The sequence below is a fragment of the Caretta caretta genome, chromosome 3, assembly GCF_965140235.1.
Source record: "Caretta caretta isolate rCarCar2 chromosome 3, rCarCar1.hap1, whole genome shotgun sequence".
NCBI lineage: Eukaryota > Metazoa > Chordata > Testudines > Cheloniidae > Caretta > Caretta caretta.
This window is the reverse complement of record NC_134208.1, coordinates 102127277-102154975: the sequence shown is the minus strand read 5'-3', so window position 1 is coordinate 102154975 and position 27699 is coordinate 102127277. Positions and strand designations below refer to the sequence as shown.

General features: G+C 40.9%; 2 protein-coding genes across 2 annotated transcripts; both read left to right on the top strand.

Annotated features, from left to right (window-relative positions):
• Positions 1-7529: 7529 nt before the first annotated feature.
• LOC125634979 (trace amine-associated receptor 4-like) lies at positions 7530-8573 on the top strand. Its single transcript, XM_048846299.2, has one exon. The coding sequence runs from the start codon at positions 7530-7532 to the stop codon at positions 8571-8573; it is 1044 nt and encodes a 347-aa protein (XP_048702256.1).
• Positions 8574-19216: 10643 nt separating this feature from the next.
• TAAR5 (trace amine associated receptor 5) lies at positions 19217-20563 on the top strand (the record flags this gene model as incomplete). Its single annotated transcript, XM_048846218.2, has 1 exon — positions 19217-20563. A coding segment is annotated over one exon (1038 nt), but the record flags the coding sequence as incomplete, so codon positions are not given.
• Between the last annotated feature and the right edge of the window lie 7136 nt (positions 20564-27699).

The following is a 27699-nucleotide window of genomic DNA, read 5'->3' as shown; positions in this document are numbered from 1 at the left end:
TGACTCTCACCAGGCAGTTTGGCTGCTTTAAAGCTCAGCTCCTAGTCTCTCATGCCTTCTGGTGGCCTCATATTCAGGCCTCGTTGCAGGCCTATGTGGCCTCTTGCAATGTATGTGCTGACTCCAGTGTGCCACACAATAAACACTTCAGACTTTTGCAATCCCTCAGGATATTTTTGATGCTTCATAAACCTGCACCAGAATGACTGGTCCTTGCTTCTAGCTCAGGCAGAGTTTGAATACAATGGTTTGCGTACAAAGTTTGTGTACAAAGCAAAATACATGTCTATGGGGCAAAGCCCTTTTATTTCAAACTATGGGTTCTCCCCTTAGTTCTACCCAGAGCTACCCATACCTTCCCACAACCCAGCAGCTCTCGACTAGACACAACAGACATGTCAAACCCAAGATAACCTAAAAGTTCATCTGGAGGATGCCAAGAACAGCTACAAACCATGTGTGGGTCATCAACGACAGGAGGGGTCCACATTTTTGGTAAGCCAGAAGGTCTGATACTTGAAAAACCTACAGAAGAACAGGCTGTTTCATAAATTTGGTTATCAATCCCTTGGCCGCTATTGAATTTCCTGGCAAATTAATCCAGTTACCTTTGAACACAAATTACTTCATTCTCTCCAAATACACCCAGTTTTCCATGTATCACTCCTGAAGCTCCACATTCCCTCACCACTCCCAAACACCATCCCACCCTCCGCTGGTGTGTTTTTAAGACCATGGTGAGTATATTGTCCATGAGATCTTCAATGCCAGAATCAGGCAAAGTAGAAGCTGGTATCTTGTAGACTGGAAAGGCTACAATCCTGAAGAGTGCTCCTGAGAACAGGCGCAAAGATCCAGGCTGCTTACCTGGTAAAAGCTTTCCTCAAAAAACACCATGGAAAACCCAGACCACTGCTCACATATGTGAAGAGGAAGGTGTGATGTAAAAGATTGCAAGCTTTGAACCCCAGTGCTCAGACCATGGCCGCCACCCAGCTCCTCACCTGAACCAGTGGAGAAGTCCAACCAAGCTGTAGCTCACAAAAGCCTTGTCCACAAAGCTCATGATTGGGGGAGTCATCCAGCCCCACTGATTGGCTGGGACACACTACTTAAACCATAAATAGGCCCAGGAAGTTGTCTGAGAAACTGGGTGGATCCATGGATGGCTGCTACTATGGACTCTGTATACTTGCCTGGTTCCTAAGCCCTGCTGTCCAACCTGGTTTTTGCCTCCTTATCCCACTTCTGCATCTGTTCCTGGTTTCTCCTTTCCTGCCTTGCTCCACATCCCTGCTTCTACATCTTACTCCGTCTTCGACCCCTAGCTTGACTCCTCACTCTGACTCCAGTTCTCATCTTTGATATGACTCCTGATTCCATCTCTGGATCTGACCTTTGGGTTGGCATCTGACTCTGACCAAGATTACAGGCTCCTGATTCTAACTATTAGAACTAACTGTCCATGCCGTAGTCCCTACAGATAAATAGCTAGACAGGATCATTATTCTGATGTAGATACATTCATACTTGGAATTGGAAAGAGACCTTGAATTCATTTTATATTAAAACCTAGAAGAATATGAAGATGGTGAAGATGACAAAACAACAAAGACAGATAGATACTATATTAGTAATCTGATGAGCTATCCAATGCCCATAAAAACCTTTGATATTCTAACTATAATCTCTCTCTATCTATCTATTTATCTACGTTTTTTTGATAAACACACACAAAAATGTCCAGTGTTTGGATTGACATTGTAGCAACCTTTTTGTCTGGAAGTTTGTAAAGTTATGTAAAATTCACCATTTTTTCTCTATACATTTCTTATACAGGACAGAAGTTTTCATAATGTTGCTAAAACACAACTGGAACACTTCAAAAGCCATTGAAAAAATTGTAAGGCCTTGGCCTTGTAGTTTTTATTAAGAAAGTTTTGCGGAAGGTTTTTTTCCACTCGTGGTAGAGGACCTGGCATCACTTCTGGAGTTCTGCCAGGGAATGTGTGTACCAGTTGAGAAAGATAAGAACTGGCTCCAACTTTAGTGTAATCGCCTCTTAAAGATCCACATAAAAGGTATGCCTTCCACCTTTGCCATGGCAAACTCTCTGCAGCATCTCCACACTTCCTTTCCCACTTTTGTTTGCTCTGGCACAGTGCACTTGAAAAACACTTTGGAGGAGCAGAGGGAATGAGAGGCAAGGGAACATCAAGGGAGTGGGAGACGGATTCTGGTGAAGAAAGGCCATGTGCAATTGAAGATGTGTTAGTGAGGGGAATAAAAGTAGGGAGGAAGAGTGGCAAAGATCTTGTTTAGGGAGCACATAAAGAACCTAGAGCTGCAGGTCAAGGAAGCAGCTATTGTGAGGAGAGTTCTGCCCTCTGATTCTGTTCCGATCACTAGGCCAGATTCCCCCACCACAACTCTCCCTTGGTGATAAATTAATCCACTACAGAAATAGTCTTATTCATACACAATCTCTATACACAAAAAATAACTGTTCATAACCTTCTATGTGTGCTGAACACATCAGCTTATTTCATCCCTGAGCCATGTTGTGCCTGATAGTCTGACAACATTGTTCGGAAATCATGACTCCTGCTCTGCCCATCCCAGCAGTGACTGGTGCTGTCTGGAGTTCCAACGATTTTTGTTCAGACAAATGCACTATTCATTAACCTTCCTTATTCTGACATATTATAGCTGAATGATGTAGTAACTCACCAATCCCTGTAGATTTATACAATGCCTGCTTATGGCAAGGATATATCATTTTCACCTGTAAATGCCTGTGTAAGGTTTGTATGATCCTCTCACAGCATGAACTGTTCTGGATTGGTATTTTATATACCATTCTGGAGTCCACAGATAAACGCAAGAAAAAATCGGCAGCACGTATCAGCCTTTCTGTTACATATCAGGATAGAAGAAAATGAAAGAACACCCAAGCAATCTAAATGCCTGAGGTATGAATCCTTGGCTGAAAATATCACAAAAACAAGTTTTCTTTTGAGATATGTGTTACTTACTGTTCTGAGTTCTAATTCAGCAGAACAACTTAAGTGTTTGTTTAACTCAGTAGAACCTAACCATGTGTTCAAAGTGAAGTACATGCTTTAGTGCTTCGCTCAGTAGGGATGGTCTCCTGAAGTGAGGCCTTGGATAGAGATAGGGATAAAGTGAGAACAGTTTGCCTTGTGGTATTTCACTACCTGTATGTCTAGTTGTGGCTTGAATTTAGATATGCAGAGACACATGGTGAGAACGATCATTCAAGACCCTTCATAATTTTTAGGGGGTTGAAATGGTCGAAGACCGAGGTGTGGAAGTGGAAAAAGGAGAACGAGACGCTTATAATTTCTAGCATATTTTGCCCATCCCTAAATGTAACTGACCATCTTTGAATTCCCTTTCTCTTATGAGGCATTCCCCTGTATTAGAAGTCATTTAAGTAGTTCCTTTTTTCATTTATCTCGAGACTTAATTATTATAATTTAACATCTACATTGCAATAGAACATAGAGACCTCAGACAGGTTAGGGTCCCATCAGCACTAGAAAATAAGGGTTTTCCCCTATGGAAAATATCAAGGAAAATGAAAAATCATTAATTTGGGCTGGAAAATGTTTGTGGTTTTTTTGCCACTCTAACGCCTCCTGGGGGCTCTAGTTCAAGTGCCTCAGGCCCCATTCTCCTCTATGGGCTGCGCTCCCTGGTTGAACTGTATCTTCTGTGATGTGCCACAGTCTCCCCTTTGGCTGAGTGGCGGTTAAATAGCATGAGAGTTCCATGGTGATGGTGCATTATGGGAGATGAAGTCTGGCTGTAGAAATTGGAAAGGAGTGTGGAGAGAGGAGAAGTGGAGTGTCAGGCACTGACAGCATTTCAGAACTGAAATATTTTGGACTTGGGATGAAATATTTTGGCTTGTGGCCATTAACTTTTTGGATGAGAAATTGAAAATTTCCACTGAAAACAGGCATTTATTGCAAAAAATATGTCTTTAGCCAAAAACCCAATTTTCCAACAAAAAACAGTTTTGACAGATCATTTTCAATCAGCCCTACTTAGCAGAGTAAATGACAGCCCCTGTCCCATAAAGCTTATAAGGTATAATTTAAAAGACCTTCTATGGCTTTATATTTAACATATTTAAGTAGACGCAAAGTTCATCCTCCCAGTTCCAATAGGGCTGTGAACCAAATCAAATAATCTCCTCACTGGGTTGTTTATGCATAATTTTTTTCAGTTGCAGCAGCAGAATGAAGAGTCACAGAGTAAATCTGCCAAAGAAAAGACACGATAGGAGACTTGTGAACTCACCAGAGACAGCTACAGGTCTTCTCTGCTGTATATATACACTAGCAGTGACCCAGTTAATCTGATAAGAACAGAGGGAACATTTCAAATGCATTTTTATTGAAAATTGCCACAAAGGAGTCTTACAAAGAAAAAAGCAAACAAACAAGCTTTGTGAGTTAATAAGAAAAAAAATTATACACATTTTACACATAAGCTCCAAAACTGTTCATTGATTTGGATCAGAAGATTTTCTAACTGAAATCAAAGCAAAAGCAAAAATCACAGCCAAAAACATTTTCAGTGAAGAGATGAATTACAGAGAGAGATCAGGTAAAAACATCTTTTACTCCTATGTAATGATGTAACCAACTGCATTTTGTAAAGTACTAGAAGAAATGCAATTTATTTGATTTTCCAGTCTCAATAACGGAATGACTGTAATGACAAAAAGTTTTCTCGTGATTCATTTAGAGCAAATGTTTGTCTCTGTATCACAAGAATAACTTGATCCACGATGTAGAATAAAGAAGTCAATTGAATCTTAAAATGTGTGGCAAGATCATGGAGCAACTGTCTAGAGATGATCAGCTGGATCATCTTCAGTAATTTATGCTATTCCAATGACAGATAAAAACATCTGTAAATGGTATTAGTGAGCTGATAATTATCAATGTGAGGACCATAGGGCTGGCTAGAAATTTTGTTTTTCCTGAGATTGCAGTCTCTGAGAGTTTACTTTTACAAAATCTGTTGCTGAGCAAATGCTGTCCAATTTCTTATACATGTTAATGTCATATATCCTTTCAAAGTACTAAAGCAAGATAATATACTAAGATCCTTTCCTGAAAACACTCTTATTCACAGGTGGCTAGACCTATTGATTTCAGTAGTCCTGTTCATTGGAGTAAAGTTATACAGATGCTTAAATGCTTGTAGGAATAAACTTTGTTAGACATAAGGTCTAATATTAATTCCATCAAAGTCATTTTTAAAACTCTCAATGACTTTAATGGGGTAAGGATTTGGCTTACAATAGATACGATACTTTCTATATCTTTGGTGTAAAAAGAAGAAAGGAGAAAGATCACAAAATGTTAAGCATACACACATTTTGGGGCATTCATACTATAGCGTTATTTATATAAGAAACAGAGTATAATGAAGCCATATTTTGGTATCAGCCTGCCATACCTGTTGTAAACCTGTAATATGTTTATAATGGCAAATGTTCGTATTTTTATCATGCAATGGAGTTTCCAATAGATTTTAGAAAAGTATGCCAGAAAGCTTTCATGTACTCTTTGGTTCAGAAATAGCTTAATGAACCTGACAAGCTGGGAGAAATAAAAGAAAACCAGGAATAGGTGAGGGACAAATAAAGGGGATGATTGACACAGGAGAGGGTATATGGACCTATAGAATTGAAAGGAGGAAGAAATGAGACTTGCAGATGGGGCAGTTTGTTTGATTAAAATCTGTATTCTATTGAAGAATGAGTCCCTGATGTGTACATAATGTAAGCATCTAATTAAATTTGGAGACCTTGTAGCATGAGAAACCCCCAACAACTTGAGTCTTGTGGTTTATGATGTAGCCAGGAACTCTTGTTGGCATTACTGGGGCACTACAATTCCTAATTTTACCACTGTGAAATAATGTTGATTAAACTCCAGAACTCTAAGAACATATAGATAACATGTGTACATCTATATATATATGTGCCTGTGCACACATTATCACACATAGTCGCCACCTTCAAACTCCATCACTTTAATTCTATTACAGTAGAACCTCACAGTTACAAACACCAGAGTTATAAATTGCTCAGTCAATCACACACGTCATTTGGAACTAGAAGTACATAATCAGGCAGCAGAGACCAAAAAAAAAGAGCAAATATTGTACAGTACAGTACTATGTTGCACATAAACTATTAAAAACTAAAAGGAAAGATTAAAAAAAGGATTTGACAAGGTAAGGAAACTGTTTCTGTGCTTGTTTCATTTAAATAAAGAAGGTTAAAAGCAGCATTTTTCTTCTGCATAGTAAAGTTTCAAAGCTGTATTAAGTCAATGTTCAGTTGTAAACTTTTGAAAGAACAACCATAATGTTTTGTTCAGAGTTACGAACATTTCAGAGTTATGAACAACCTCCGTTCCCGAGGTGTTCGTTAACTCTGAGATTCTGCTGTATACACCAAGAATTGTGTAGCAGTTTGCTGGCATAAGGAGTAGCATGCAGATGAGAGTGTGCAGCTTGTAATGTGACAAATATGTTTTTTTTTCTTCTTTTATATGTATATTTGTAATAGTAAATACTGGTTTAAATAAAAAAGTATTAAATAAGAACTATCTATAATAAAGGATTAATAAATTTCACTAAATTTGCGTTGTTTTACCTGTTTCTCAAATCTTTCCATGCTTTGAGGCACAGATTGTTTAGCACACCTGAATGACTCCTTAGCACTATGCGATTATATTTCTCTTAATCCTAGCCAAGTATGTGTTGGGGTAAGCACCTAAGTGGATTAATATTACAAACAGAAACTTGTCTGCTGGTATATACTCAGTGACCCATCAGAAAGATTACTAAAATGGGGAGGCTGTCAGTGAGTTTTTGTCACTCTTTTACCTTGAGGTCTGGCCAGCTTCACAAAGTGCTTCATGTTAAAATCTTTACATTGTCAACCAATTTGGGTTTTCTGATGCTGTAATATCTCTCCTGGAAGTATGGTCAGTACCTTCAGGAATAAAGATCTATGAGGTGATGAGGAGAGCTGTGCAAATCAGGTGAGTGTCATGTGTTTGAGGCTTTCATTTTCCAAACCCCTTATCAAGGTGCTTATAGTGTTGAATATAAACTCCATAGCAAAAATATCCAATATTACTTAGAGGTTCTGAGCACCTTAAGATTCACAGGTATTTAGGAAATGGTTCAGCCCATTCTTTTTTAGCATAGGGCCAAGTTCCGCTATCTCTTATACTGGTGTAAGTCTGGAGTAACACCTCTGAAGTAAATGGGAATTATTCTGAATTGACATGAATGCAACCTAGAGCAGAATCAGGCCCATTATTTTTAATTTTAGATGTTAATAAACTAATGTGAAACACATGTCTGCAGATGTTGCTACTGTTCATGTCACTTTGTTTATTTTTCCTTTTTCCCCAGGACTGGCTGTATTGTAATACTTTGGAAAAAGTTACTGTCATTGATCCCAAATTATGAATTCATCCACCCTCTGGAGTCCACAGAATGTGCAGTATTGCTTTGACTTTGTTAACAATTCATGTCCTAGAAATGTAAGGTCTACAATCGGTCTTTGGGCTATGTACAGCTTCATGGTGGGAGCAATAGTGCTCACAATGGGTGGAAATATGCTTGTGATCATTTCCATCGCTCATTTCAAACAGCTTCACTCTCCAACCAACTTCCTGATCTGCTCCATGGCAACTACAGACTTTTTGCTTAGTTTCATGGTTATGCCCTACAGCATGATCAGGTCTGTTGAGTCATGCTGGTATTTTGGAGACCTCTTCTGCAAACTCCATACTTGTTGTGATATAATGCTCTGTACCACCTCTATTTTCCATCTGTGTTTTATCTCTGTTGACCGTTACTATGCGGTATGTGACCCACTGCATTATGTCACCAAGATAACTATCCCCATGATAGTACTATTTTTATTAATTAGCTGGTCTGTCCCATTCTTATTTGCCTTTGGCCTAGTTTTCTCAGAGTTGAATATTGAGGGCATTGAAGTATATGTTGTTTCAATTGACTGCAGTGGTTTCTGTACACTCATATTTAACAAGCTTTGGGGAGTGCTGGCTTCTCTAATAACCTTCTTTTTCCCAGGCACAGTGATGGTGGGAATTTACGTCCACATATTTACAGTGGCAAGAAAACATGCAAGACAAATTGCTAAAATCCCCAGTGCAATAATATGTGTCTCTGCAACGACAAACAAAATCTCTGCAAAAAAAGAGAACAAAGCAACTAAAACTTTAAGTTTAGTCATGGGGGTGTTTCTGTTTTGTTGGCTGCCTTTCTTTATTCTTACAATAGCTGATCCTTTTATTAACTTCTCAACACCTGAAGACTTGTACAATGCCTTCCTCTGGCTGGGATACTTTAATTCTACTTGTAATCCAATCATTTATGGTTTATTTTATTCTTGGTTTCGCAAAGCATTTAAAATGATTGTGACTGGTACAATTTTCAGATCAGATTCCTCTACTTTTACTTTGTTTCACGCATACACTTAATTAACCAGGTATGGCTTTTATGACTGGATTAGCATTAATGCTAGATAGCTAGATGCCTATGCTATTTCTGGAGATCTTTTAGAACAGTTCACATAGTATCATATATCTTGACAACATTTACAAGAATCTGCACATGCTTTTGGAGAAACTCTTTTGTAGCATGTAGTAGGTATTGTTTCAGGATTAGCATGCTGTCTTAGTGAGCTGTTTGTCTGTATAATAGGAAGTGAGAGAACTATGTCTGGCAAATTATACAGTACATTCTATCCAGCTATGTTCCTGTATACACAGTGATCATTTTGACAACTACACTACAATGTAATTTCTGTCCAAGTCCAGTATTTAAGCATTAATTTGTTATCTAGTTGCCCATGTGAAAAAATGGAGTCCCCAGCATTGTAGGCCTGCTATCTCCACCTTTACTCCAATTGAAAGTATCTTTCTCTAATTCTCAGCATGTTTAAGGGTAACAAAACTAAGCCCAAAATGTTTTCTCTGGCTGAATAACTGATCTTTATATGCATGCAAGCTATGCAAGCCAGTCTCATACACACCAGTCAATGAGTAATTAAGTGTCTAGCAGAAAAGTGTTCTGAATGTTCATTGATTCAGTGTTCGGTTTGGGTTGTAGCTGCTGAGAAATCACCTCTGTCTCCATGCATTACCAAAGTAGTCGAGATCAGCTGAGAATCTTATCAGTCCCAGCGAATATGTGGGAGCTCAGAGGATGCCTGGGGATGTTGTGAAAGGCCAAAAGTATGACTGGGTTCAAAAAAAGAACTATATATATTCCTAGGGGTATAGGTCCATCAATGGCTATTAGCCTGGATGGGCAGGGATGCAACACTATGCTCTGAGGGTCCCTAGACTCTGTTTGCAACAAGATGGGAGTGGACAACAGGGGATGGATCGCTTGATGATTACCTGTTCTGTTCATTCCCTCTGAAGCACCTGAAATTGGCCACTGTTGTCAAATCAGATACTGGACTAGGTAGACCTTTGGTCTGACCCAGTATGGCTGCTCTTATGAAATGGTGCATTTTTGAAAGAGGGCAGATGGTGGTGACTAGGTTTGTTCTCTTGTACAGTCAAATCCAAACTCCACCTCTTTATGCTGGCTCCTGTCAGCAGGACAAAGAAGATCTCTTGTGGTGAAAGGCTAGCGCTAGTTCATATTTGCCATACTAATTTTGTACTGCTTATGAACCTTCATGCAGAGATAGCAATGATAAGATGAAGTTTAAACACTGGGAATAAATAAAAAACTGATAAAATGTCTTATATTTAATGCCCTACTTAATTTGTAATAGTGCAGAAATTACAGATCCAGCAATATTAGGCTTCCCCTGCAATTTCATCCGACACCAGGAGTCCTGGGCTGCTGACAGCTGGGGCTCTCCCTGTCAGCTCCCAGTGGCTGGTGGCTGGGTCTTCCCCTTTCAGCTCCATGCATTGCGGGGCTCCTGGAAGAGCCCCTCTCCAGAACATCCCTTTCTTTCCCCTGCTGCCTCCTAACATGCCCCCTGATCCTAGAGAGCCGAGAAGGAGTGAAGTGAGCTTGGTTATACTGTTCTGTATATACTTTACTCCTGAGGGAATTCTGCACCAAAAACTTAAAAATTCTGCACACAATATTTTAAAATTCTGCAAAATTCTACAAATTTTATTTGTCATTAAATAATGTGGAGACACCAGCATGGCAGTGGGGTGCACATGCCACTGGCTACACGGAAGTGGGAGATAACCCTTCATCCCCACCCAGGACATGGACTCGACGGTGAGGCTATAACCTGACCCTGAAATAGTGCAAGGGCTGGGCCTGCCACAGAAACACCCCAGTGCCCTGTACCTCTGTGGTAGGCACACCGGGTGTAGGCAGACAGGCAGGATCCAAGTGTGGAGGGGCTTAGTGCAGGGGGATCAAGATGTGGGGTAATCTGGGTGTGGGCAGCTCAGTGGGGGAGTCCAGGTGCCGGGGGATCTGGATGCACAGGGGCTCATGGTGGGAAATCTGAGTGCAGGGGCAATGGGACTCTGCCGGGGGTCCCAGGTGAAGGGGGTTGGGCAGATGGGGGAGCAGCTTCCAGTACAGTGACCCCTCCCCTGGTGGCTGAGGAGCAATGGGGCAGGAAGCAGGGTAGGGGGGTTTGGAGACAGGTCAGTTTTCTGGAGGTGGGTTTGACTTGGGCCTGGCTGCTCTTTACAGGGGAAGTGCACTCTGCCCCGATCCCCAGCCCAGCTGAAACTAACAACTGAGCTCGGTGCAGGGTAGCAGCCACTGGCTGTGGCTGGGAAGGGCCAGGTGTGAGAGGGGTGGGGCTCAGCAGAGGGCTTGGTGGTGGGGATTTGGGCTGTGGGAGGGGGAGACAGCAGTGGGGGTCTGGGTGTGCGATGGTTTGGTAGACGGTGGGGTGGAGCTAACCTAGCCCCAGACCCACCTCCCACCACAGTGATTTGCCACACCACCAGCTGCTCCAGGTGCCCAAAACCATGTGTCCATGCTTTGGGGAGGGGCACATGACCGCTCTTTTGGCTTCCATTGCTTCCCCATCAGAAAGTCATTTTTCTGTGGGGAAGCAAAGAAATCTGCAGGGGACAGGAATTCTGTATGTGTGCAGTGGTGGAGAATTCCCCAAGGGGTAATACTTAGACATAAAGGCCTTGATTAGAGATTGCAGCCGCAGAGAATTGGCTGTAGCTCCCCGATCTGAAGTTGCCCAGCTCCAGTGCAAGTTATTTCTCCACCAAGATATTAAGCCACTGGAGAACTGGACATAATGGAGCGCTGTCCCACCCCACATTGCACCCTCCCTCTCCTTATGCTGGGCACTGTGGGGTGGGGGAATTGATGCAGGAGGCAGTTGTGCTACCCCTGCCAGCTTTATGCCAATGCAAAATTTCCTTGTTGAAAGGGAACTCTAGGCTGCCAACCTCCATAGGCTCGAAGGCCACTTTTGTGCTGCTTACACTTATGGAGGAAAAAACAGACTGGAGAATCTGACCTTTCAGTCCTTATTATTCAGAAACTCTACCATTTTGCCCTTCATGTGCCATGAAGTGGCTTCTTTTCCCCAGTTTAAAAGTGACTTTTTAAAATAATTTCAGTGTTTAGTTTTGCTATGGAGTGCAATTTCACAGGTGCTTAAAAAATGTTTTTTAAAACTTGAACACTGAGCAGGACATCAGACAAGAGCTCAGGGAATAAACCTATAGAAGCTGGTTTTGTTTGAGGGTTCCCATGTGAGATTCATGTTCAGTCAGCAGCAAAACAGCAAAGGGAATGATTGAGCTCTGGGGAGAGGATATAATGGGTGTCTCATTAACAGTCTTTTTGCAGAGTTTTCGTCATCTTAAACTCCCATAATTAGTGTGACTCTTCTTAAGATCTTTTTGACTAAAGCTGTTTCAGATAGAACTCTTTGTTAAATTTTGGCTCCCAAATAATGGATAGAATGTGTACATTCTTATTATACAGTAAGGCCTTGAGTCCCAAGAATTGCCTGTAAAAGAAAGAGAGTGCTGCATGACAATCTCTCTCCCATATCTTTTGTATTTCCTCTGCTGGTCAGATTTCTGCAGTGTTCGTCTAGCTGGTTGCATCCACAGCTAACAGGCAATGCCAGTGCACTGCTAGCTCCTCCATTCCCTGCTTGAAGATTGGTTTTTTCAAATAGCACTGTTTAAACATACACAACTAAATTATTGACAGAGGGTGTATTGAAAGTGCTGGCAAAAATGCCTGTGGATGCAATGCACTCACAACCTCTCCCCCCGCACACCATTTGCTCAATTAAGTGGACATTTGCATACATCAGGTGACAGCATATCCATGGGCATGATATTGCAAAAACTGTGTAATGTTCGGTTAGGTATTTTGCAGGTGTGTGCAGTTTTTTGAGGGTGCAGCAGCTGAGTCACTCTTTGAAAAACTGACACAAAATGTGCCATATTGACTGCACTGGAATTCAGTTGCCTCTGTTTACTCAAGCAAATAAAAGATATATATAAGACATGTGTAGTCCAAGTCTCGCCTTTTCCAGAACATAATGCACAGCTCCTCTTTTGTGAAAACCTTCTCCCTCTGGTTAGATGGTTTCTTGTCACATGGTCAGTAGGTGATGAGGAAGCAGAGAGAGAAAGAAAGAAAAGGGGTGGGGGGAAGAAAGAAAAACCCAAATGTATAATGATGAAATGGACAATTGAAGTTGCTCTGGACAGTTAAGACCTATCTATAGTTTTGATATTTGCTACCTAAATACAATGGTGATGAACACTTTAGAGCTATCATAAATAGCTAACGTGAGGAATTGTGAGCCTCAAAACCAGGCCCATGGGCTCTCCTTCAGTACCCAGAATGTGGTCACCACCCACCAGCTTACCAAAGCAGTTGAGAAGAGGGCCAGCCAAGCTCTAGCTCACAAAAGCCCCACCCACAATGCTCCTAAACTGGGGGAATCATCTAGCCCCTTTGTTTGGCTGGGAAGCAATACTTAAACTAGAAAGAGGCACAGGAAGCTGTCTAAGAAACTAGGTGATTCCCTGGCTGGCTCCTATTACGCACACTGCCTACTTGCCTGACTCCTAAGCCCTGCCTTCCTGCCTGATTCTGAAGCCCCACATTCCCTCACAACTTCTAGCCACCACCCTGGTAGATTGGGAAGGCTACAGTCCTGAAGAGTGCTCCTGGGAACAGGTGAGAATGTCCAGGCTCCTCACCTGGTAAATGCTTTCCACAAAAAACACTATGGAAAACCCAGACCACTGCCCACATATTTGAATGGGGCAGGGGTGATGTAAGAGTTTGCAGGCTTCAAACCCCAGTGCTCAGACCATGGCTGCCACCCAGCAGCTCATCTGAACCAGTGGCGGAGAAGACATCCACCAAAGCTCTAGCTCACAAAGGCCTTATCCACAAAGCTCATGATTGGGGGAGTCATCCAGTCCCATGGATTGACTGACTTGCACTACGTAAACCATAAATAGGCCTAGGAAGCTGTCTGAGAAACTAGGTGAATCCCTGGATGGCTGCTATTATGGACTCTGTACACTTGCCTGGTTCCTAAGCCCTGCCGTCCACCCTGGTTTTGGTTCTTGTCCTTCTTATCCCATTCCCCCATCTGTGCCTGGTTCTTGCTTTTCATCCCTGCTTCTATATCTTACCCAGGCACTGACTCTGGCTTCAATCCCTGGCTTGACTCCTCACTTTGACTCCAGTTCTGACCTTGGGTTTGACTTCTGACTCCGTCTCTGGATCTGATCTTTGGGTTGACATCGGACTCTGATCAAGGTTCCAGACACCTGACTAAACCATTCAACATATCTGCTCATGCCATGGTCCCTACTGATAGATATATAGTTAGATAGACAGGAATTGGAAAGAGACCTTGAATTCATTATATTTAAAACATAGAAGAATATGAGGATATGAGGATAGATGACAAAACAACAAAGACAGATAGGTACTATACTAGTAATCTGATGAGCTATTCAATGCCCATAAACACCTTTGATATTCTAAACATAATCTCTGTCTCTGTCTCTTTTTCTCTCTTTCTCGCTCTCTGTATATATGTCCAGTGTTTGGAACTGACATGGCAGCAACCTTTTTCTCTGGCAGTTTGTAAAGTTATGCAAAATTCACCATTTTTTCACTATGAATTTTTTATATAGGACAGAAATTTTCATTATATTGCAAAAACACAACCGGAAAACTTCAAATGCCATTGGAAAAATTGTCCAAGGCCTTGCCCTTATAGTCTTTATGCAGAAAGTTTTGGGGAAGTTTTTTTTTCCACTCAGGGTAGAGGACCTAGTATCATTTCTTGAGATCTGCCATGGAATGTGTACCAGCTTAGAAAGATAAGAACTGGCTCCAACTTCAACAGAATCCTCTTTTAAAGATCCATATAAAAGGAGTGCCTCCCACTTTTGCCATGGCAACCTCTCTAAGGGACCTCCACACTTCCTTTCCCATTTTTGTTTGCTCTGCTACACAGTGCATTTGGACAGGGCCACCCTTAGGATTTGTAGGGCCCTACGCAGTACTATTAAACTGGTGTCCCTATGCCCGACGGCAGCCCGGGCTCACGGCCCAGGTGGGGAGGGACAAGGCAGCAAAGGATACCAAGCCGCTCGGCCTGCCTCACGGCGGCAGAGAGTCACAATTCCCCGCAGAGACCCATGTATCCTCTCCCTCACGCAGAATGGACATGCAGAAGGTACCTAATTAAAAGCACTAAACTTGGGAATACAAAATGTCAGTCACAGGTTTTTTGATATGCCCTGAAGTTTGTCAGACATTTATTTGCAAAAACTTTGAAGTACGGGTGAGTCAGCTGTCTTGCTGAATAGAACATTAAATATTATGGAATACATGATGCAGCCCTTCTCTGTTTTACATTTTCTTAACCTGTATTTCAAGCTGATTTTATATTTTAAATGTACTCTTAAGCCTCCATAAAGTAATCATTCCAGATTACTACATATTTAACTCACTGAAACAAAGACATTATTTTAAATTAATCAGTCACAGAGGTTTAGTGTGTTCATAACAATGTTTATTGCTTTTAGAAAAAGGGAACTCTAATTTACTTTGTGTGAGCTCCATAACAATAGACATGTTTATGAAATTTCACCAACTTTAAAAAATATGTTTCCAAAGATTTTAGGCATAACAAAGGATTTTATATCTTAGTAAGGTACTGATTTTACTGGAGGGTTTTCTTAAAAGTAGTTAATCAGATAGTCAGAAGTAAAGAAAGGGAAACTCTTTGTCCAGCTATCTGGAAGGAAAGGGGTGTTGTCCCTTTAAGGGCTCTCTTCAGTGGGAGGGTGGGGGCAGAGGGGGTGAAGGGAGAAAGGGATGGACAGAAAGGACTGGAAGACTTTGGAAGCAAGTTTTTTTTACTATAGCAATTAAAATGTGTATTTTAGATAAGTGTAGTCTTTTAAAGGATTTATTTAAAAAATGATATGTCTGAAGATCCAAGCATTTAAGGCTAAAGATGATTGTGCATCTAAAAATCTATGCAAGGATTTTTTAGAGATGTGATTTTTTAATCTTCACCAACTCACTAATGAAGTATTTTTAAAGCAAATTTTAAACTAAGGTCCTGTAGACTGACATGTTCTGAATAAATATTACAGTAATGCACAACTGTTTTTGTCAGTAAATTCAGAAACTGACATATATTTGGGGGCTGGCAAATGCCTGGTAAAAGGCTTCATTACCCCTTGACAGGTTTCAGAGTAGCAGCTGTGTTAGTCTGTATTCGCAAAAAGAAAAGGAGTACTTGTGGCACCTTAGAGACTAACCAATTTATTTGAGCATAAGCTTTCGTGAGCTACAGCTCACTTCATCGGATGCATACTGTGGAAAATACAGAAGATGTTTTTATACACAAACCATGAAAAAATGGGTGTTTATCACTACAAAAGGTTTTCTCTCCCCCCACCCTACTCTCCTGCTGGTAATAGCTTATGTAAAGTGATCACTCTCCTTACAATGTGTATGATAATCAAGGTGGGCTATTTTCAGCACAAATCCAGGGTTTAACAAGAACGTCTGAGGAATGGAGGGGGGGGGGGGCGGGGAAGGGGGTAGGAAAAAACAAGGGGAAATAGGTTACCTTGCATAATGACTTAGCCACTCCCAGTCTCTATTCAAGCCTAAGTTAATTGTATCCAATTTGCAAATGAATTCCAATTCAGCAGTCTCTCGCTGGACTCTGGTTTTGAAGTTTTTCTGTTGTAATATCGCAACTTTCATGTCTGTAATCGTGTGACCAGAGAGATTGAAGTGTTCTCCGACTGGTTTATGAATGTTATAATTCTTGACTTAGGCTTGAATAGAGACTGGGAGTAGCTAAGTCATTATGCAAGGTAACCTATTTCCCCTTGTTTTTTCCTACCCCCTTCCCCCCCACCCACCCTCGTTCCTCAGACGTTCTTGTTAAACCCTGGATTTGTGCTGGAAATGGCCCACCTTGATTATCATACACATTGTAAGGAGAGTGATCACTTTAGATAAGCTATTATCAGCAGGAGAGTGGGGTGAGGGGAGAAAACCTTTTGAAGTGATAAACACCCATTTTTTCATGGTCTGTGTGTATAAAAACATCCTCACTGCATTTTCCACTTTTATGCAACCTATGAAAGAACTCTTTGAATCTACAAAGCTCAGCATCTATGCTATGAATCTGAATCTCAAGAATTGTACTCATGTCTGTATATATACTGATCTTTTAACCAATACTCTCTCTCTTTTCTTTTTTAATAAATTTTAACTAAGTTAATAAGAGTTGGCTGTAAGCGTGTATTTGGATAAGATCTGGAATATTCATTTAACCTGGGAGGTAATGTGTTTGATCCTTTGGGATTGGTAGAAATTTTTTATAGAATTAATAAGATTTTCAGTGATCCTCATCATATTTGACTTGGGTGTCTGGGTGGAGGCCTGAGGCTAGGTTGCTTTAAGGGAACTGTGTTGTTGGCTTCTGGATAATCAGTGAGGCATTATAGAGGCCGTTTTGTGCTGGCTTCATAAATATAAGTATTGGAATATCCACCAGCTTTGGGGATTGTCTGCCCCATTATTTGCAGTTCACACTAATTGAGTGACCTCAGTTGGCTTCCCTGGGACCTCGGTCACAATGGGTTCTGGTGAGGAAAGGCCATGGGCAATTGAAGGTGCATTAATGAGGGGACCAGAAGTAGGGAGGAAGAGTGGCAAAGGGCAAAGATCTTGCTTAGGGAGCACATAAAGAACTTAGAGCTGCAGGTCAAGGCAGCAGATATCGTGAGGAGAGTCCAGGTGAGAAAGGATATTTTTCAGGGAGTCTGTGACAGATTTGTGGGTAGTCAGAGGGTCATGAATTTTAGATCAAAAAAAGGAGGGAGGGATTTGTGGATATGAAGGGTTTAGTCTGGGAGCCAGGAGCCTGTTTTAAAATTCACAGCAAGTCTATTGGGAGGAAAGGTTGTAATAATCGCCTGTTCTGGGTGATGAGAAAATCTTAGTTGGTCAGGAACTTCTTGTGGGATTGAGGGCAGGATAGGCTCTCACGAGGAAATATGGAAGATCATGGGGTGTTGTGATTTCTTGCTTGATTTTTGAGGTAAAAGGGATGGACATTGGGAGCCTATTAGCGCGTGGTGGAGGAAAAGTAAAAGGAGGGCTGGAATCTGCAGGAATGAGTGGGGATGGAGGGATGTTACAAGAAGACATGGCCAGGAGCTACTAGAACCCTTCCAAGTGAAAGTCATAGGCAAGGAGGTTCATAGGCATCCTCTGAAAGGGGTCGATAGATTCTATGTGAGCATGAGCATGTTTAAGACTCCTTGTTCTTTAAAACAAGTGATGTTCTGTTGTACAAATAATGCTTTGTGCACTCCCTCAGGCATGTTATTCATCTGAGGGACCCATCTCTCCATCTGGATTATATAAAGCGTTGATTAATCGCACATCTCCCAGGTATGCCAATGGATACATCGTTAGAAGGGGGATCCACTCACTGTAATACAGATCACATAAGACAACAATAGGTGATTCTGTTTTACTGTAAGTACCATGATTTATAAACATAGTTTTATAATTGTATTTTGTTTCAGTTAAGAGAAATCCAGCATCATTGTGTGTGTGTTTGTTCAGAAATTAACTTCCTTCACTAATTCTGGCTGCAACCCTAGTGATTATTAAAAACTGAAATAAAATAAAGGAAAATATATATTTAAGTACATCTGTCTAAACTTTCAAGGAACATAACTAATGTGTGTTTAAAATCATATTGGTTAATTATCTGATTCATTAAAAATACTCATTGAAAATTCTCATGTGTATATCTATATATATTATGGTTAATGTTCCTATTGAATAAGGAGTTACATAGTAATGACATGGGAGAAAAGTAGCGATAGAGTTTTAGGAAGTCTGTTAGTCATTACAACTGATTAGTTGAATGTGGAATATTCAGTCTTATAATGTTTTCTGCATTCATCTGTGTAACTGGAAGTATACAAAAATGAGCAATTTGCCCTTTTGGATTTTCTATCTGCAATATGACATGGATTTTTTTGTAAGAAAAGATCATTTTTCCATAAGAAGCAAACACAGTTTCTAGTCAGTCTCACAATAAAAAAATAATTATTTTCATTACTGATTGAAAACCTCTCAAAAACTAATTAAAGGAAAACATCACTGCCGGTGGAAATTCACAAGAACTAATTCATTATTATATAGGATCAGCTATAAAGACCCGTTCACACACCCCAGCTTCTAGAGACTTGTACTCAATATACTTCTATGACAGAATGTTAACTCAATCTCCCTTTCTCCCTTTGCTATATTTCCTTCATTTATTCCAAGTGGTTGCATAAATAAATATTTCTGACTGAGAGAGTAAAGGAAAAATATATATGAAAAACTATGCCTTAAAAAGTTATAGGCAAATTCATCAAGAAACTGGCCCTTTTCATTTGAAAGATAGACACTCTCCAATGTATTCATGAACATGTGGTTTTCTTTCCCTCCTACCTTATTTTTTATTTTTTTTCACATAGAAGATAAAGTGTCTGGATCCCCATTAAAAGCCGAGTCATTTATTGGAAGTGTGGAAGAGCTGGAGAAGGTGTGGACAGCTGATAAGGAAGAAATAAGCTCTGTCCAGAAGCCCAGTGCTAATGAAATGGTGTCCACTACATTGTGCTATGAAGTGAATGGTTCCTGCTCCAGAACGCTTCACTCCTTTGGCGTCCAGCTGGCCATCTACATGGTCTGTGCCATGGGCATGCTGCTCACAGTACTGGGGAACCTGATGGTGATGATTGCAGTCTCCCAATTCAAAACTCTACATACTCCCACCAACTTCTTACTACTCTCCCTGGCCCTCGCAGATCTCCTCCTGGGGTTAACGGTGCTGCCCTTCAGCACTATCCGATCTGTGGAGAGCTGCTGGTATTTTGGAGATGACTTTTGTAGGCTGCATACCTTTCTGGACACTGTCTTTTGTTTGACCTCTATATTTCATCTGTGTTTTATTTCCATTGATCGTCACTATGCTATCTGTGATCCTTTGCTCTACCCCACTAAGTTTACCGTAAGAGTGGCTTGTGTATATATAGCGATTGGGTGGGGGGTCCCCATGATTTATACTTTTGTCTTGCTCTATACCAATCCAATTGAGGAAGGGTTGGGCCATTTCTTACAAGAAATGCCCTGTATTGGTAGATGTCAGCTACTGTTCAACAAACTCTGGGGCTGGTTCAACTTCCCTCTATTCTTCTTCCCCTGCCTCATAATGATAGCTTTGTATGTGAAAATATTTATTGTGGCAAACAGACAAGCTAGACGGATAAGCAGCATGAACAAGAGTGCTGGATTTGGGCTACACTTAGGAGCATCAAAGAGGGAAAGAAAGGCAGCTAAAACTCTTGGTATAGCTGTAGGAATCTACCTCCTGTGCTGGCTGCCCTTTACTATAGACACCATGGTAGACTGTCTTCTAAATTTCACTACTCCACCAGTTCTTTTTGATGTCCTAATCTGGTTTGCTTACTTTAATTCAGCCTGCAATCCCTTGATTTACGTGTTTTCCTACCGTTGGTTCAGGAAGGCAGTGAAACTAATTTTAACTCGCAACATCATTGGTTCTGGGATATCTACAGTAGACTTGTATGAGGAATGACCAGAGCTTTTAGATAACACTGTCTGTGAAAATAGCTCACAACCATAAACATGGCCCCAAGGAGGAGACCCTTTCCTTTTCGCTATTTATTAAAGTGGTAAGTAATGAGAAGCAATACTGAGAACATGATAAGAAATAAAAACTCTGGGAAATGATATTGACAGATTATTTCTGCCCAGTGGAAAGATGAGGTTTTCAAAGCAAGCAACAGAGTCGGGAGGCCCAATTCCTGTCAATTTTATTTAGGCAGTTTTGAAAAGCTGAACCGAAATCCTGAAAGACAACAGAAAAATACTGAACTACAAATCATCATAGCTCAGTGGTTTGAGCATTGGCCTGCTAAACCCAGGGTTGTGAGTTCAATCCTTGAGAGGGCCATTTAGGGATCTGGGGCAAAAATTGGGGATTGGTCCTGCTTTGAGCAGGGGGTTGGACTAGATGATCTCCTGAGGTCCCTTCCAACCCTGATATGCTATGATATCTATGATGATATCAAAGCAGTTCTCATAATGGTTTTTGGAACATTCAGTGAGCTGGCATTATTCAACTCAATGTCCATCTTTCTCAAAGCAGCTAGATCAGGCAGACTCTAACTTGGGTTTCACATACTAGACGTACTTGTCACTTACCTTCCAGAACAATCATATCTGCATATAAATTGTCAATGCCTTTTGTTTGTTTTATGGTGTTAGTAAACTTTTAAAGCACTAATATTATCAGTTTGTGCAGAATAACATAACCCTCTACTGTAAGGATACCAGTCTGGTTCTGAAATAGAATGGTTTTTGCATCCCTCCTTCTCCCATGTTCGTGAAAACAGAAAAATGTTGTTTGATTAAAAGCAAAGATAAATTGTTTCCTCTTCTCTCATCACCAAGTTAATCATTATTTTTCTGTGTGGTATGTGATATAAAATCAGCAATATGTTAAAAAAAACATGATAGTGTACAGCTTACCTTGTAATCACACATAATTGTCATTTTCTTAAGCAAAATTTTAGGCCCTGATTTAGCAAGGTACTTGAGCACATTCCCAATTTTAAGCACATGATTAATCCCAAAGAAGTCAATGAGACTGTTTACATGCTTAAAGTTAGGTGTATGCTTAAGTATCTTGCTGAATGTGGTCTCAGTCTATACTCTCAGTTTCTTTCTGGCTCTGATTATATGCTTTTACAGTGTAAATGTTAATAAAAGGGTCAGAAAAAGTTGAAAGATCTGGTCTGCTGCAAATTCTGCAATACACCTTTCTAACCAGACCTATGGGAATTATCTTGCCACATCTCTAGTCTCCTATGAATGTGCTTTCCAGAAAATGTCCGTTTTTAAAAACTTCCAAATATAGTAAAATCTCTTTATAAAATAAATGAGCAACTCAATAATTACTTAAGTATTTTTTCTACTTTTTTTCTATTGTTTATTTATTTGTATATAAACGAATTGTTACATATGAAAACTGGTCTGTAGCAGAGTGCTTTTTTAAAAATCACTTCATGTCATAGTCAGATTGTACACATGTTTTTGCGTCACAAACAAGATAAAGTACGAAGTGTGGTGTATGATTGTATAGTTACTGTTAAAGAACAGATTGCGTATAGCTAACAGTAAAATAATCTGTGTGAGCCTGATCCAAAACCCACTGAAGTCAATAGGAAGTTTTTCATTGACTTAACAAATGAGGACTTGTATGAACTGAATGACTTTAGTTGCTTGAATACTATAATCAGCATATTTAACAAAACAAAGCCAAATAACATAATGTTTTGCCCCCAACAGAGTTTCATATTAGGAAACTTTTTCCATGACAAGAATATACTATGTTTAATGAACTTTCCAATTCAGGTACAAATGAGGTATGTCATTGGGCTCTAGCAGTAAGTACATTCCCAGCATTTGAATATTTCACAATGCATGCCTTTTTCATTAATCTAAGAAGTCCTCAATCTCTGTCCCCAATTCAGGAAAACAGCCATATTCAAGAGAGCCCTAAAGCACATGTTTATGGGCTGTCCTGAATAGAGATGTACTTAAGAATGTGTGTAAGTGTTTTTCTCAATCAGTGCATCTATGATACTCACTACTTCTATCAAGAGTGACATTGAACCTCATTTCATTCATTCACCATCTGTTGCTCCCTCAGTTTTATTTTGGAAACTGCTGTAGTATTAGAACAAGCCACTCTAATTCCAGGAAAAAAAGAAAAACTTAAAAGTGCAGGAATTATTTCCTCCAACCATCAAAATCACAGTTAACTGGTTTGAGAGGGGATTGAATAAATCTTACACTTTTACCCCAGTCATGGGAGAGAGAGAAAAATCACATGATGGGGTCATCTGGGAGGTGACATTAACTTCTCTGGATTCCCCATCGGAAGAAGTACTGATAGTATATCAAACCCAAGTACATTAGGCAAGCTGCCATGCTACATTGAGTCTTTCTGTTACCTTGAGCAGAAACCAAACATTCTATCCTCATCCTCCTGTCCACTCCATCCATCAGTAGAAAGTAAAAACATTACCCCCATCACACACCTGGAGATTGCCTATAATGTGAGCATCAAACTTATCAAGCAGGCAAAACTTCAAATAAGCAAAAGAATGCATTGGTCCGAGTGATCGGAGTGGTATACAGTGGGCCACAATGAAGCATAGAACTGAATCAAACTGAAATACATCTGGGAAAAATTATGAACAAAAAATCCGTTTATATCATTGGTGCAGTTGTGCCTATGCAAGTTTCTAGTGTAGACAAGCCCAAAGTCTGAAGCAGGCCACTGATCTTTCTAAGTAAAAAAGTCCCCATGGTGAAGGATGGGGACACTAAGATGACAACAAGGTGTAAAATCATTATTAAGTTGTATGTGCTGCAAAACAACGATTTACTATCATGTCAGACATGAATATTGTACGACTTTTTTCCGTAACAAAATTTAGGGCCACGGTCATTTGCACCAGTTTTCTGCCATGTAACTCTATGGTATAAAACTGCTGTGGAGTGAGGATCAGAACCTGAGATATTCAATAGTAACAGCAAAAGAAAGGCTTGAAACTTCTTGGTCTTCTGTCATTTTTATTTTATTTTATTTTATTTTTATTTTTACTTTTCAGATGCTCATTCTTATGAGTCTTTACACATATATTTCCACAAAATATATTAACACACCATGATAGGGCTCCACTCTGGTCAGGAAAGCGTTAATACAGCCCTACTCCACTGTACCTGCCCTCCAGGTGTTGGGCTTGCGGGGAGGAGTTGGGAGAGGAGAGCACAGCTCAGTTGGAGGGCTGACCTATGAGACCAGGGGTGCTGGAACAATTTGTATAGTGGGGGTGCTGAGAGCCATTGAACCAACCTGCAGATCCTGGATATGATGGAAACCACCTCAAGCCAGCGGGTGCTACTGCACCCCCAGCACCCCTAGTTCAAGCACCTATGTCTGAGACAAGCCTGGTTGGAGCCAGGAACTGCTTGAGAGACTGCCTCCTGCCAGAGCCTCCCTGAAGGAGGCTGATGAGAGATTAGTGTTTGCTACTATGCCTTGCTTGCTGCTGTGGGGTAAGGCTGTGACAGCCAAATAAACCGCCTCTGTTACACCTGACTAAGGTCTTGGTAGCAGGAGTGACCCAGATCACACAGGCCAAGAATTTTTGTTTGTTTGTTTTTCACTTTTCCTTGGAATCAAGCTCTTTTTGCTGTTCTACCCCAATGTTCTTCAAAGAATGCATCTTTTTTTGGAAAGAAAAGCACTATGCTTGTTATCAGCTAATGCTTGGGTGATTGCATTTGGCTACAGGTTTCAGAGGGGTAGACGGGTTAGTCTGTATCCACAAAAACAATGAGTCCTTGTGGCACCCATCACACGATCCATTGTCTACAGCCAAGCCCTAAGATACAACTGCATTTGTCAAGGTTCCTCCCCCACTCTGAACTCTAGGGTACAGATGTGGGGACCTGCATGAAAAACCTCCTAAGCTTATCTTTACCAGCTTAGGTCAAAACTTCCCCAAGGTACAAAATATTACACCCGTTATCCTTGGAATGGCCGCTACCACCACCAAACTAATACTGGTTACTGGGGAAGAGCTGTTTGGACGCGTCTTTCCCCCCAAAATACTTCCCAAAACCTTGCACCCCACTTCCTGGACAAGGTTTGGTAAAAAGCCTCACCAATTTGCCTAGGTGACTACAGACCCAGACCCTTGGATCTTAAGAACAATGAACAATCCTCCCAACACTTGCACCCCGCTTTCCTGAGAAATATTGGATAAAAAGCCTCACCAATTTGCATAGGTGACCACAGACCCAAACCCTTGGATCTGAGAACAATGAAAAAAGCATTCAATTTTCTTACAAGAAGACTTTTAATAAAAATAGAAGTAAATAGAAATAAAGAAATCCCCCCTGTAAAATCAGGATGGTAGATACCTTACAGGGTAATTAGATTCAAAACATAGAGAACCCCTCTAGGCAAAACCTTAAGTTACAAAGAAGATACACAGACAGAAATAGTTATTCTATTCAGCACAGTTCTTTTCTCAGCCATTTAAAGAAATCATAATCTAACACGTACCTAGCTAGATTACTTACTAAAAATTCTAAGACTCCATTCCTGGTCTATCCCCGACAAAGACAGACTATAGACAGACACACAGACCCTTTGTTTCTCTCCCTCCTCCCAGCTTTTGAAAGTATCTTGTCTCCTCATTGGTCATTTTGGTCAGGTGCCAGCGAGGTTACCTTTAGCTTCTTAACCCTTTACAGGTGAGAGGAGCTTTCCCCTGGCCAGGAGGGATTTCAAAGGGGTTTACCCTTCCCTTTATATTTATGACAGCATTTGCTCCAATCCCTCAGACAGAGACAAACACCTACAGGATCTCGATCAAGCATTCTTACAACTACAATTCCCACTGGGGAAGTGAAGAAACAGATTGACAGAGCCAGAAGGGTACCCAGAAGTCACCTACTAGGACAGGCCCAACAAAGAAAGTAACAGAATGCCACTAGCCATCACCTACAGCCCTCAACTAAAACCTCTCCAGCGCATCATCAAGGATCTATAACTTATCCTGAAGGACGATCCCTCACTCTCACAGACCTTGGGAGACAGGCCAGTCCTCACTTACAGACAGCCCCGCAACCTGAAGCAAATACTCACCAGCACCTACACACCACACAACAAAAACACTAACCCAGGAACCAATCCCTGCAACAAACCCGGTTGCCAACTCTGTCCACATATTTATTCAAGGGACACTATCATAGGACCTAACCACATCAGCCACACCATCAGGGGCTCATTCACCTGCATATCTACCAATATGATATATGCCATCATGTGCCAGCAATGCCCCTCTGCCATGTACATTGGTCAACCGGACAGTCTCTACGCAAAAGAGTAAATGGACACAAATAAGACATCAAGAATTGTAACCTTCAAAAACCAGTAAGAGAGCACTTCAATCGCCCTGGACACTCAGTAACAGACTTAAGACTTAAAAGTGGCCATTCTTCAACAAAAAAACTTCAAAAAAAGACTTCAACGAGAAACTGCAGAACTGGAATTAATTTGCAAACTGGACACCATCAAATTAGGCCTGAATAAATGGAAGTGGCTGGGTCACTACAAAAAGTAATTTTCCCCCTGTTGATACTCACACCATCTTGTCAACTGTTGGGAAAGGGCCACATCCACGCTGATTGAATTGGCTCATTAGCACTGACCCCCAACTTGGTAAGGCAACTCCCATCTTTTCATGTGCTGTATATTTATACCTGCCTACTGTATTTTCACTCCATGCATCTGATGAAGTGGGTTATAGCCCATGAAAGCTTAGGCCCAAATAAATTTGTTAGTCTCTAAGGTGCCACAAGGACTCCTCATTGTTTTTGCACTTGGTTAGGCTGACCCAGAAACCTCTTGATGCCAACTGACAGGGCGCTCAGAGGTAGATAGAGTTTAGGGACGCCCTGGGTTCATCAAAAGGGGTCGTGTAAGGTCTCTACTGAAAGCATCTGTCACGCTGGTCATCTTAATCATTGTTAAATATATGTGCAGGTAATGTGTAAAGTTATGTAGATATCCTGACAACTATGTTCTTAAAGCAGGTAAGTTATGGCAGGTCAACAGACGGTGATAAGCAGATTCTAGGCAGGAAGGGGGTAATAAACACTTATCTCTCTAGCAGACCATTGTGTATGCATGCCTCCAGGCTAATTCAATAAGCATAAAAACAATGGACATACTCGGTGACAGGCTATATTTACTGTCTGGATCAGGCAGAGATCTGAGGATTTACAAAGACAGAGGAACTCCAAGATAAACCTCTGGAGAGGGAACATCCTGGGATAAAGGACCATGTTGTGTAACAGCATACTAAATCAAATGCTAATAAAGAGTTTGCACGGAAGTCAAAAGAAAATTAACGGGAAGAGGTAAACAGCAGTGGAGGGGGGAGGAACCCTCTTTTCAGGTGAAGATCAAAGGTCTGTTCTGGGGGTGAAAAAATGACACCCTGGGATCCTTCCCCAAGGAATTAAACTGGCATTGGGTTTGCTTCATGAAAAAGATCTCAGCTAGGCTTGTCTGAAAATGCTGGGAAGAACTTCTTTAGACTGAAGGCTAATTTGTTTGCTCAGTTTAGGCCATAAAAAGCCTATGATTTTGTTTTATATGTAACCCTTTTTTTTCAACATTTCTGCTTGTTGTCATATGACTCTCTGTTCCTTGTTAAATAAACTTATACTTGCTTTCTCTATGAACAAATTGAAGTGCTGTGTTTTAAGCAGAGGGGCATTCTAAGTGGACTAGTAAGCTGTGGTGTGTACTATCCCTTGGGAAGTAGAGAATCTGAGAGCTCTGTGAGCATTTAGTGAACCAGAGGCTGGACACCCCAGAGAGATGCCCAAAGGACGGGGTTGCTAGCCTGTGTAGAGAGAGTGAGGCCTGCAAAAGCCTGGAAGGTAGTGCTTCTCTTGCCAGAGGCTGCTGGAGTCAGGGAGTGAGCCCACAGCAGATACAGAGAAGACTTCCTCATGCTAAGGACTGATAGAGGTGAGATGCCTCACAACTCTGGAGACCCCTGGGACAGGCACATTTATTGCCATGTTTCAAAGAGATAGGGAAGTAACGTTATCCCTATATTTACTGACAGGGAAACGAAACCTGCAGAAATGAAGTCTGTGTACAGAGGAAGAACTGAACCCAATCTTCTCGAGCCCCACTAGAGCGTCTTAATTACTGGACTGTCTTTTTGTACAATCTCATTTTACAATTGAGGAGACTTTGCATAATTTGAAACAATGCATAGCTTGTGCATTTGGTTCCCAGATACCATGATGGCCAGCACATTAGAAAAATCCTAAATAGACATGATCCTATTACCAATCTTCTGAATCATCTAATACCCATAAAAACACCTACTGTTCTAATTAACCCAGAGTTTCAAA

Coding starts and splice junctions, on each gene's coding strand:
- LOC125634979 (XM_048846299.2), top strand. CDS start 7,530: ATGAATTCATCCACCCTCTGGAGTCCACAGAATGTGCAGTATTGCTTT.